General features: G+C 30.9%; 2 protein-coding genes across 2 annotated transcripts; one reads left to right on the top strand and one right to left on the bottom strand.

The window, feature by feature from the left end:
* Positions 1–6759: 6759 nt before the first annotated feature.
* On the top strand, positions 6760–8600 carry LOC132936950 (uncharacterized). The gene is made up of 3 exons (XM_061003764.1): positions 6760–7617; positions 7695–7915; positions 8256–8600. Exons 1-3 carry the CDS (start codon positions 7062–7064, stop codon positions 8598–8600), a joined length of 1122 nt encoding a protein of 373 aa, XP_060859747.1. The 5' UTR covers positions 6760–7061.
* Positions 8601–10868: 2268 nt separating this feature from the next.
* Positions 10869–12276, bottom strand: LOC132933835 (uncharacterized). The gene is made up of 3 exons (XM_061000106.1): positions 12150–12276; positions 11831–12091; positions 10869–11752 (listed from the first exon to the last, which is right to left on the bottom strand). Exons 1-3 carry the CDS (start codon positions 12265–12267, stop codon positions 10869–10871), a joined length of 1263 nt encoding a protein of 420 aa, XP_060856089.1. The 5' UTR covers positions 12268–12276.
* Positions 12277–13194: the final 918 nt, after the last annotated feature.

Raw genomic sequence — 13194 nt, 5'->3', positions numbered from 1 at the left:
CTAAAATAATTTTTTAATCATTTAAATAAAATAAAATATTATTATTATAATTATTAAATACTTACTTATTAAATAATTTTAAATTAAACTAAAATAAATTTTCAGTCATTTAAATAAAATAAAATAATAAATTATTTTTAAATTCAATCATTTTAAATAAATAAATTAATAATTGTTTTAAATAAAATAAATAAATAATTATTCAGAACTTAAACTGATATAACTTAAATAAATAATAATTTTTTTTTAATAAAAAAATACATCGCGTAAATAAATAAATAAATAATTATTTTGAAATTAAAAATAAGTTATTGAAATAAAACAAAAATTGAATTAATTATTTTAGATATTTAAATAAAACTTTTACGATTAATAATAAATAGTTAAATTATTTAGGTTGAACAACAATCCAGATTTACGTAACAATTAATTGAATTAAACCGTGTTTAATATTTTAATTATTGAAAGGGGCAACTCCCGAGTGCGTCCCGTTTATCATATCGTACCTTTTTAATAGCCCAACTGCGTCCGCGATAATATCACAAATTATATTGGTATATCCCGTGTGCGTCCGTGATATTATTGCTAACATTATTTATCTTTATGCAGTTTATGGATAAGATAGCCTACTATTCGTAACAAGTCTTTGACAACCACGTGCAGTATGTTTAATGATGTGTAGTTATGTGTATGCAGCTAACCGTTTTATTTAAATATATTTAATTAACATTTTACATTAATTCATTTTATTACATAATATTACATACTATAATATACTTGAAAGATGTCGATGTCGTTGCCGTCGAGTATGATCAGCCAACACGGTAAGGAACTTAAAATTATTGATGGATATAAAATGAGATTTCATAAAATGTTGAATGGCGATGTAAAACGATGGTGCTGTGTTAACAAAACTTGTACGGCTTACATGAAAACAGTATGTAAGCCTAAATAATTTAATATATTTATATAATAATAATATAATATAATAAATAAATAACCAAATTACCAAATATTTTTGGGGTGTAAGCCAGTTCACCTCCTCGTGGTGCACCCTGGGTAACTCTAAATGAACTGGGACGCATTCGGGCTATGTGAAAAATATGACCTTTTTTCTCGGGACGCACTCGGATGATACCTTATTCTGGACGCACTAGGAACATTAAAAAAGGGTCATTTCGGGACGCACTCGGGCGACGCCCATTGAAAGGCAGTTAAGTCCTTAGTGTTGAATATATTCCACAATATATTACGAAAAAATTTATTAGAATTATTTTGAAGAATTGAATATTTCATTAAGGCCGAGAAGTAAGTCCTTACGTTTTGTGAATTATTTGGGGACATTTGTTGTCCATATTGGGGGAATTTATTAAGGCCGTGTAGTAAGTCCTTACGTTTTGTGAATTATTTTAGGACATTTGTTGTCCATATTGGGGGAATTTATTAAGGCCGTGTGGTAAGTCCTTACATTTTGTGAATTTATTTGAGAATTTTATTTGAAGGCCGAGAAGTAAGTCCTTATATTGTTGAATTTATTTAAGACATTGAAGTCTAGGTTGAAATTATTTTATAGGCCGTGAAGTAAGTCCTTATGTTTTTGTGAGTTATTACGACAATTATTGAAGTCGTGTTTTATTGAATTTAATAGGCCGTGTAGTAAGTCCTTCCGTGTATGTGAATTTTACGACAATTATTGAAGTCGTGTTTTATTGAATTTTATAAGGCCGTGTAGTAAGTCCTTTCGTTTATTGAATTTTATAAGGCTGTGTAATAAGTCCTTCGTTTATTGAATTTATTTAAAAGGCCGTAGGTAAGTCCTTGTTGTATTTTGAATTTTTACGACAATTGAGGTCGAGTTATATTGAATTTTTACGACAGTTGAGGTCGAGTTTTATTGAATTTTGAATTTTTACGACGATTGAAGTCGAGATATTGAATTTTATAGGCCAAGTTGTAAGTCCTGATATTTTGTGAATTTATTTGAAGACAGTGAGTCTATATTTTGAGATTTATTTTATATAAGGCAGGAATAAGTCCTTAAATGTTGAGTTAAATATAAAATTGAATTAATTTAATTAATACAGTTGGTAGGAGTCACTATTTAAGTATAGATGTCCTAGGATTGATTAATTAAGTTAAAAAAAAAAATTGAATGAAAAAAAAATTTAAAAGGGTTTTTATAGGGAATATAATAACGGTGTTATTATTTATCGTTAGTAATACGAATTTAATATTTTGTTTTAGTTATTTATTCATCGTTGCTATTAATTGTATAATTAATTATTTATAAACGATTTAATTTATTTTACGCTAGTTTGTCATTTACGTTTTAGTTACGTTAAAAGTAATCTATTTTAATTAGAATTCTATATTTATTTAATTAAATTATTATGACTATTATTAAATGAGTCAAAAAGAAATTGATGATAGTCTAACTGAAAGCGAAACCGGAAGTGTTTAAATAGTAGATCAGGTTAAAGTTTCTGTAAACACTGAAGTAACAAGTGATAGTCAATTAAATAAGGGAACTGACAAAGAAAAAGATACAACAAATAGCGATAATAAGGATAAATCGATTTAAGTACAGACGAAGGGTATCAATATTCTGTAGATTTCAATAGGGAAAAATATTTAACAGCTATCAGGGAAAAGAATTTGTTGAATACAAGTATAAGACCGATATAAGTTAGCGAAACGGAATTACGAAAGATAGGTCCCCGGACTTAGAAAGGAATAGTACATACTCAATTAGAAGAGGTTAAACGAATAAGAAAAACCAAAATGACTAGTAAAATTCCATTAGACAAAGCCACCCTAATGAACCCCTTCCTGTACCGGTGAAAGGGATGTATACCAGTTCATTAAGGCATGCGACTTAGCATGTTCCGCCGTAGAAAAGGAAGATCTGCCCATATTAACGAAATATATTAACACTAAATTGTTTGACCAGGCGTTAACTGCGTGTCAATATAGGGACACTAGTGATTGGGAAGGAATAAAATTAATTTTATTAGACGCATTCGAACCACAACAGTCGACATCATCATTGCAAGTAGCATTGAATTCCGTCCAAATGAGGAACAACGAAGACGTAGGTGCATATGTACGACGCGTAGAACAACTATTTTACAATTTATGCATAGCTAGTACCAAAAATAAGAGTACAGAGCAGGCAACTACCATTCGCGATCAGTTAAAAGAACAGACATTAGTAGTATTTATTAAGGGATTGACACCTAATTTAAAGAACATAGTAAAACCTCAAAAGCCACCCACTTTAGAATTGGCGATACAGGTTGCTAAGGACGAAGAGATTGAACTTAAATCTGAATCGGAGGCATACTAGTACTACGGAGGTGATAACCCTCATAGACAAGAGAATAATTCTAATCACAATAATTTCAATAGGCAGAATAATTATTTTAACAACAATAATCGTAACCACAATAATAACTATAATCCATCAAATAATAATTATAATAGACCGAGTACTAGTACATTTAATAGGCCACAATACAACCAAAATCCGAATTATAATATGCCACAATACAATCAAAATCCGAATTTTAATAGAACACAGTATAATCGGAATCCGAATTTTAATAGACCTGATATAAATCACGGTAATAGAAATAATCAATATCAGTCTCGAAATAGTAACAATGGTTTTAATAACAATCAAGGTGGTAATTATCGAAATAATGCCATACAGTGTTACCAGTGTGGAGGTAACCACATTGCGCGAAATTGTAATCAAAATTCGCGTCCATCCAACAATAATTCCACGCGACAACCTACTAAACCTTATGTGTACATATTGTAAAGTTCCTGGACACGACGTCACCAAATGTTTTAGAAAGCAGAATAATGATAGGCGTAATAACAATTCGGGAAACTTACCAAGATCGGACGACAGGAGTGGCGCTCGACCGATAAACTTAATAGCCACAGTAGAGGAGGGTTGCCAGGAAGATGTTTACACATCAAGTCAGTCATAAACAAAAACCATATTACTTGTCAGTCTGCCAATGTAAAAAAAAAGAATTCATAGAACTATTAATTGACACTGGGAGCGATATTAATTTAATTAAATTTAGTACTTTAACTGGAGACACACTAGTGCAGGAGGATAAAAATATATATTTAAACGGAATTAACGACAGGGTCGTGCCAACAGTAGGATTAATAAAAATAACCTTAAGATTTAATGATGTTAATATAGAAACAGAATTTCAAGTAGTACGTGATTCCTAACCTAACCTAACCGTTCAGAGTCGTAATCCGTAACCTACACCCGTCAACACCAACAGTCGAGATAGGAATCGCTATAGAAGAAATTGGCTTCTCGGTAAGACAAGTCACTAATGTTATTCAAAAAACCACAAAAAACAATCTTCCAATGTTTTTTGTCGATCTTGAGCCAGCAGCAATCAATACTGACATATTCAACGTAACCTCGATACTCCACACTAAAATAAAAATTGAAGAACCACATAAACGGAGAGACATATTACAATGTCATAACTGCCAAGACTATGGTCATTCTAAAAAATATTGCTCCTACTCGCCAAGATGTGTTCGTTGCGGAGATGAACATGCATCCACCCATCGCACCAAAACCAGGGATTTGCCAGCCAAGGGAGACCATCCCGCGAATTACAAAGGTTGTCAAACATACAAAAGTCTCCAACAGCTTCGTAAACCCACCTCAAAAAAAAATAGTAACTATACAAATAATGTTAATTATGTTAATAACTCTAATATTGAAGCCACTCATCAGCATACTTCCAATACTAATACACCATCTAATACACCATCAAACTCTCCCAAATCATATGCACAGGCCGCCTCCCCAAATAATTCTTCCCAAACATCAAACAGCCTTATAAATGACAATACACTCCTCAACTTCCTCAACGAATTCAAATCGCTTATAAATCCTTTACTCTCTCTCCTCACTACTGTTCTCGACCGTCTCTTAAAACCAAATGCAAATTAACTCTTTCACATCTCAATCCTTAGCCATCCTTATGTGGAACGCCAACGGCTTATCCAATCATAGAAACGAACTTATAACTGTACTAAATGACAAAAGAATAGATTTGGCCCTGATTTCTTTGAATAAATATATTAATTAAATCTATTAAATTAGTTGCAAAAATATTACAATTAAATAATGGTACATTATTTATTATAAAACTATTTTTTTTTAAATAATACAAATAGGTAATTAAATATGGGAAACAGTAAAAAACCTTACTTTGAACCAGGAAAATTCACGGGAAATAATTCTGAAAACGTCGATTCTTTCTTAAAAAATTATCAAAGAGCTGCACTTATTAACGGATGGTCCGAATCTGAAAAAAGTCTATATATTCCCGTATTTTTAGAAGGCACTGCTCTCATATTTTATGACAATATTATGGATACCGCTGAAAACATTAATTGGTCCGATCTAGAAAAAAAATTTAGACTAGAATTTGAACACATTGCCCAAACTCATATGCTTCGAATAATGCTTGAAAAACGCAAACAGAAACCGGATGAACAAAGTGTGTGTTACATTAATGAAGTAGAGTCATTGTGTAGGCGAATTGACAAAGATATGCACAAGGAGAAATGGTACGAAGTATAATGAAAGGCTTAAAACCCACAATATTGAGATGTATAGGAATATTAGGAAATGAAACACTTGATGAACTTAAAAAAAACGTTCGTAAATATGAACTTATAGAGTTTATGACAGCAGATAGTATAGATAAAAACCCATATGAAATTGAAACAGAGATAATTGAAAATAAAATCCAGCAAATAAATACAAACTACAAACTAAAAACCAACGAAAATAGTAAATTACGAGAGGAAATAGAAAATTTAAAAGAAACTATAGGTCAGTTAAAACTATCTCAGATAAACAATGATAATAATTATCAAAACAATTTTACTAAATACGACCCAACGAAAATAACAGTAATTATATCAATTATAATAATAATTCAGCACACACAAAACAATGCTCGATATGCTCGAAGAATAACCACACTGAATATGAATGTTACTTTAAAAACAAAACTAATATAATATGTCAATTATGCAATAAATTTGGACATTCCGCGATCACTTGTCGTTCAAATTCAACTAACAACAAGCCAAAAAAATTAAATACAAGGTTAAATTCTTCTGATAATTGCTCATCTTTAAATATAGAAATACGGAATCAAATTAATATAAATAAAATTAACAGTACACCCGATGCTATTTATATTGAAGCTCAATTTAATAATATTACCTTACCAACAACAATTGACACGGGAGCAAACATATGTTGTATTAGACAAGAACTACTACCCAGTAATTATACAATAACGCCGATTACACTACAGCTATCAGGACCAGATAATAAACTACTATGCGTGGTAGGTATAACCAAAATTAAAATCAAAATCGACAATAACTATTTCAATATTGACGCTCACGTAGTAAAAAAACTATGCAGCGCAATCTTACTTGGGAATGACTTTTTGATCAAAAATAATGCCCTGATCGATTTCAAAGACAGTAACATTATTTTAAATAATAATATAAATATTCAATTAAAAATCAACAATAATATAAACGCGCTCAATAGTATAGATAATATCAACAATATTATAGAATTAACAGGTAGCATATTTAATTGCCCAGATAACTTCGCTATAGCACACTGTATATCTGCAGATCTCAAAATGAATAAGGGGATAACAAATTTATTAGGTATAAATGCAGTTTAGTTCCCACGCGAATTTTTCGATTTTTTTCCTCCCAAAATGTGTGTTTTAAAGCACTGAATATAAAAGTCTAATTCAAAAATTCTCGCAAATTATTTTTTTGGAAGTTATATCTTTCCAAAGTTTACGATTTTACGTATTTACGCATGCATGCGCGTGAAACGCTGTACACTTTGCTTTCCTACGTTTTCGTATTGGATTGTCGCCTATTATTAATTATGTTATTTTATTTTGTTATTATTAAGATTATTATAATTTATAATTAACGACTTTCAAAAGGTAATAGAACTGATAATGTTTTATTTTCGTATTAAATATTACTGTTTGAGGATTGCGATGTTAGTGCCTACATGCGTACTCCAGATCACTACAGTTTTTGTTACAGCTACGATAACATATCATTTTAAAATGTCATTTGTTAATTTTATTGAGTTATATGATATATTTGAACATAAAACCAATGGCCCCGTCTCAATAAGTGTAATAAAAAAATTGCAATCGTGGAATTTGTTGGCCCGTGACGGTGTGTTAAAATGTAAAAATGGTCATTATTTAAAATTATACCCTGATGTGCGTTCTTTAGACGGATTTGGTTGGAGATGTAGGGAACCTATAAATAAACAAAAAAACAAATGCGACTATTATCGATCGATTCGCGTGGATACATTTTTTCATAAATCGCATTTGTCGTTATACCAAATAGTATCGTTTGCATATTTGTGGTTAGAAAATGTGTCATTGTCATTTATTGTAAAACAAATTAAAATTGCTCAACATACTGCTGTTGACTGGTCATCGTTTCATAGAGAAGTCGTCTTCGAGGCTATGATTACAAATCATAATAAGATAGGTAAGTTTAAAACAACCTTAGAATTAAAAGTTAATCATATTTTTTTACACTATTAAATTAATTAATTCATGTGATAGGTGGAGTAGGTCAAGTTGTCGAAATTGACGAGTCCAAATTTGGTCGAAGAAAATATAACCGCGGGCATCGTGTAGATGGACAATGGATTTTTGGTGGTGTTCAACGAGAAACTGGAGCTTGTTTTTTAATACCCGTAGAAAAGCGAGATAAAGATACTCTTTTAACAGCAATCAATGATTGGATCTTACCAGGGACTACAATTATCAGCGATTGTTGGAAGGTATAAAAACCTTAATACATATTTGGTTTTTACCCTGTGACCTACATGAGGTGGTTTTGCACAGCAAGTCGGGGGATATTTTCGATTAGCGGAGCGGAGCGACGGCGCCGAGGAGCGTAGCGACGAGTACCGCTAGCATAGCATCACCGACACACTTTATCAAAGCATTGATATTTTAAATTACATGTCTGAGCATTTCCCTCCTAAAGTAAATTATTAATTATTGCTAGTTTTTATAAAAGTTTTTTTATAATTTTTATGGTAGTCACGATAACTGACAAGTACCGCCAAGGGATATTGTGATATCGAGTTGTAATATTGTGTTAATTTGTTTTATTAGAGTTATCAATGTTTGGAAGATGAAGGATTTGTTCACTTAACGGTGAACCATTCTATTCAATTCAAAAATCCGGAAACAGGAGCACACACAAATAATGTTGAGGGAATGTGGCGTCACGCAAAGGCTTCGCTTTCTCAGTATTGTCGCAAAAAACGGTTTTATGGAGGATATTTAGCAAAGTTTATGTTTCTGAAAAGGTGTCGTATACTAAATATTGAACCTCTGACGGAATTTTTTAAACTTGCTGGTGAGCTGTATGACCCAAAAGCGATACAAGAAATTAATTTATTGGTAAGTGATGATGAAGCGTCTTCTGAAACAGATGGAAATGACGAAGATTTATAATGTAATATTGACAAAAATTAAAAAAAATTAAAAAACATTTTTGATTTCAATTTTTTGTATTTTTAAGCAGCAAGTACGATAGTTAAAGTCTTTATGCATATTTGCATATTTCCATCCATCATAAAAACATACAATTAAAAAAAAAAAAAATGAAAATGTAGTTTTTTCAATGTTTTTTATCAAAGATATCGTATTTTTGAAAAATGTACTGTTTTATAGTTTTTTTACTATAACTTTTTAAGTAAAAAAATGCGAGAATTTTTGAATAAGACTTTTGTATTCAGTGCATAAAAACACACATTTTGGGAAAAAAAAATCCAAAAAATCGCGTGGGAACTAAACTGCATTTGTTCCCCTTAGTTATATATTATTATGATTATCGCGCGCTAATGCAGAAGTGACCGCAGTATTATGTAATAATTGTCCCCTGGCCCCCACAAACCCGCAGTGTACGGTGTCCACATGTCGCCACACACGGCCGCCGTTGCTGTCGGCGCTTTCGTCGCGTCCGGCGGCACCGCACCGGCGGAACAATACTGTACACCCCGAAAATATGATGTATTCCCGCAATATGACGACACTGACCTGCCCCCACTCAACAATAAAAAGCTCCGCCGCCGGCATAAGACCACCGCCGTCGCCGGGTCCATAGAAAAGAATACTAAATAGAACGGAAACTCATGCCCGGTTGCACAAAAGATCAATAAAAACAGTTCAATAAGCTGTGATAACGGTCCAATAAACAGTCGGATAAATAACTTTATTGGTTCCTTAAAGTGTTGTTCGGTTGCACAGACATTTTTTTAACATTTTAATGGTTAGTGCTCTAACCATAGTTTAGATACCATGGTTACAAGAAATTATCATTCTATCATATATTTTTAATGTTATCAGTGTTAATTGTTATCGTTTTTATACTTTATTCAATAAACTCGTGGTCGAGGAAGGTCTATCAAAACTTCAAACACTTCATGTTCTTCATCGGAATTCGATGATGATGATGATGATGATGATAAATACATTACTACTTTGACAAAGTAGAGAAGTTACCGCTGGTATTCGTATTGACTTCGATATTAGTAAACTATAAACTGACAAACTGTAACTTACCTAACACTGATGAAGCAGAAAATAAGATTGAACTCGTTTCAAAAATATTTAATTAAAATATGACAAATAATAATATTACCTTATCAGTTATCACAAAATAATTCGATATTATCAGATCAATAAAGTTATAGAACTCTTTTGAATATTTATCGAACCGAAATCAGGTCTACAACTTATCGAACCGATAACACAATATTTATTGGATTGATAAAACTTATTGATCCTTTGTGCAACCTGTCAAATTGTTATCGATTCGATAACCTGGTTATTGGACCGATAACTAGTTATTGGTCGTATGTGCAACCGGGCATCAATGTTAATGTTTTTAGGTAGCACACTAGCGCTGTCCGTGTTTGATGGAAGAACTAACATGGAAAAAAAAATCAAAAAATGATAGTCGGATGGGATTCGAGCTCTGTTCGTCCGCGCCGAATTCTTATGGATTACCACTGCACCGCATACCGGAACGGTGATTAGTAGAAAAATAATTTATTTAAGTGTAGTGACATGGATTCTTAACAGACAATCCATTTTATTTCACTAATCCACTTCCACTATGCGTTTTTATTTCATTTCCTGCCTATATTATAAAATGAATTATGTTTGTGGCATTCCATTTTGAAAATATTACTCTGAATTACCTATAAACAATATGATACCAAAGAAATTGATTTTGGAAAGGAAAATATTTAACGTTAAATAATGTTAACCGTTAACGTTAGTATTCTTTTCTATGCCGTTAACCCCGTAAATTCAGAATTAACTAAAGGAAAGTGATACCAATGACAAATTATCAACAAAATTTTGTTTTATTAAATATTTAATTACATAAGTATATAATAATAAATGGCAAACTTAACAAATTATCATAAATTAAGCATTTTTAAATAAAACACCTATATATATTTTATATCAATAAATATTTAAGTACATAAGTATATAATAATAAATTGCAAACTTAACAAATTATCATAAATTAAGCATTTTTAAATAAAACACCTATATATATTTTATATCAATAAATATTTAAGTACATAAGTATATAATAATAAATTGCAAACTTAACAAACTATCATATTATAGTATTTTTTTAATTAAAGTTGTTATGATTTTGAATTAAATTATTTATGTAAATAAAAGAGTATTTAAAATTGGTTATTAAAACTTTCTGATTTTTAAGTTTTTATATTTTGAGTATTTGACATAACGTTCATAAGCTGAAATTTTAATGGGATCGTTTTCATTTGTATTTATAGATTGTTTGCCATTTAAAATTTTGTTCACACTGTTACACCAATTGTATATTAAAAATTTAATAGTAAAATTTAAAAATATTTGACCAAACATTTGTTCATGTAACTGACATTTTAATATATTTAAATTTATAAGTTTAGATACTATATTTATAAGAGTGGATTTTAAATTTAAGGTATGGCATATGGTTGGTAATTTTTCACTTACTAAGTCAATGACTTTTTGTACCAAAGAACAAAATATTTTATTAGGGTATTTTAAAGATATAAATGTTTGGGAATATTCACGAGCCGTTATTAAATTGTGATTGTTATTAGATTGAGTTGAGCATAATTGTGCTAAGCAGCTACAATTTTTTAAAAGAAGTAAGTTTAATTTTTTAAGTATGTAACCAGATATATATGTATGGGTCTGAGATGTTAGGTATTCAACATTAATTCCATGTTGATTTTGAATACACGGTTTTTGAGGGAAATCATGACAGACAATATTTTCATTAGTATTACTATTTTCTGTGTTTGAATTGATAAAAATCTCGTGATAAGAGGAAAGGCAAGAGCTAGCAAAATCTTCTTCACAATTATTTCCAGGAGAGTGGATAGACATCAAACTATTGAGCAAGAGAGTTTTGTAAGAAGATGCAAATGCATGGCAAGATGGATTAACATTTCTACATCCAATGTTACGGGAGGAACCAAAAAAATTTTCTAACGAATCTTGATTAAAATTTCGAGGAAGAATAGATTTGATGCCTTTTGTTTGCAAATATTGATAAATAGTTTTTAAACCTAAAGACAAACAAATAAAAAAATTTTAAATTATAAATAATTTTCAAAATAGGTATCAACAATTTTAGAAAATCTAACCTCTAATGGTAACTTCCCAATTTTTTATAGTTGGTGGTCTCTGATGTTTACCAGTTTTGGGGTCTACAAAAACCATGGATTTCAAGACTGGTAAGTATTTTTCCCACAATTCAAAATGAGGAGTCCCTTTTTTAATTGCTGTTCTGTACTTCTTACCATCAACAATTTTATCGTAGGACCCATTGACTGAATCAAATAACTGATCAAACATTAAACACAAACTTGCAGTACCTCGAGCTTCTGAATTGATTATGTTTTTGGCTAAAAATAATACAACACATTAATGTCAAGTAATTAAATTACATCATGTAATATTTACAAGCTAAAAATCCCATCAGAGAAGATACGCGTTCACTCATAACTTGTGCTGCACATTTTACCTTCATTTTACTAATTTTTTGTGGTAAAACACGATAATCTGTCAATCGCGGTAACATTTTGACATTTGGAATTGTACTGTCAAGCTTGTATAAATCAATTATGTGCTGCCATTTTGCTTCATATTTTTCATCATCCGTGGTGAAAATTAAGGTTTTTGTTATTAAATTATTCCGTATTCCTATGAAACATCATAACTCTAATAAATACAAAATATAAATAAATTATAAATATTAAGTACCTTTCAGTAAGTGAGGTGGATCAAATAATTGTACTATTTTCAGCCTTTCTTGGTTATGTTGGATTTCGTATACATCATTTCGATACTCAACATTTTTTTTTAAATAATAGGCCTTTGTGTCAGCATGTAAAATTTTTATGGCAGCTTCATTTGTAGCCCCTTGATCACTAATGGGAGCTACTACGTGCAACCCTGTTGAATGCAAGTTCGGAACTATATCTTTGATCAATTTAACAAGCCGTGGACTACTTGTTGATCCTTGGCAGAAGAAATAGGCAATTGGCTGTTTAAACTTTTTGGTAATGCCCCGAATCATAAATACCAATGCATGGTCGGCAAATTTTTGTGTCCTTTCATAACCATACTCTTCAAACCCCTCGATCCTGTCCAACGTTTCGTTATAATGTAATTCCGCACTAATACTCATTTCATAGAATAATAACGAACAATATTTTTGAGCCGGAGGTAATTTGGCAACATTATTTTTCAATACTTTCATTACAACAGTACTAATTCCAGTATTTATTGGTACTTTAGCCAATAAAGATGTAAGTGTTCTTCGGCAGGGAAGTGTAAATAATTTTGATAGTAAACGATAGCATTGCGGGCTTCGTTTGTACAAAGAGAGACTCAGCACTTTTTCATCCAGAGAAAACCGTCTTCCATTGGATTTTTTATGAGTTTCACGTAATTGAATTCTTGTAAAAAGTGAAGCTGAAACAGACATTTTCTTACTTAGTTTGTC

This window comes from Metopolophium dirhodum, chromosome 1 (genome assembly GCF_019925205.1).
Source record: "Metopolophium dirhodum isolate CAU chromosome 1, ASM1992520v1, whole genome shotgun sequence".
NCBI classification, from domain to species: domain Eukaryota; kingdom Metazoa; phylum Arthropoda; class Insecta; order Hemiptera; family Aphididae; genus Metopolophium; species Metopolophium dirhodum.
This window is presented reverse-complemented; position numbering and strand designations above follow the sequence as displayed.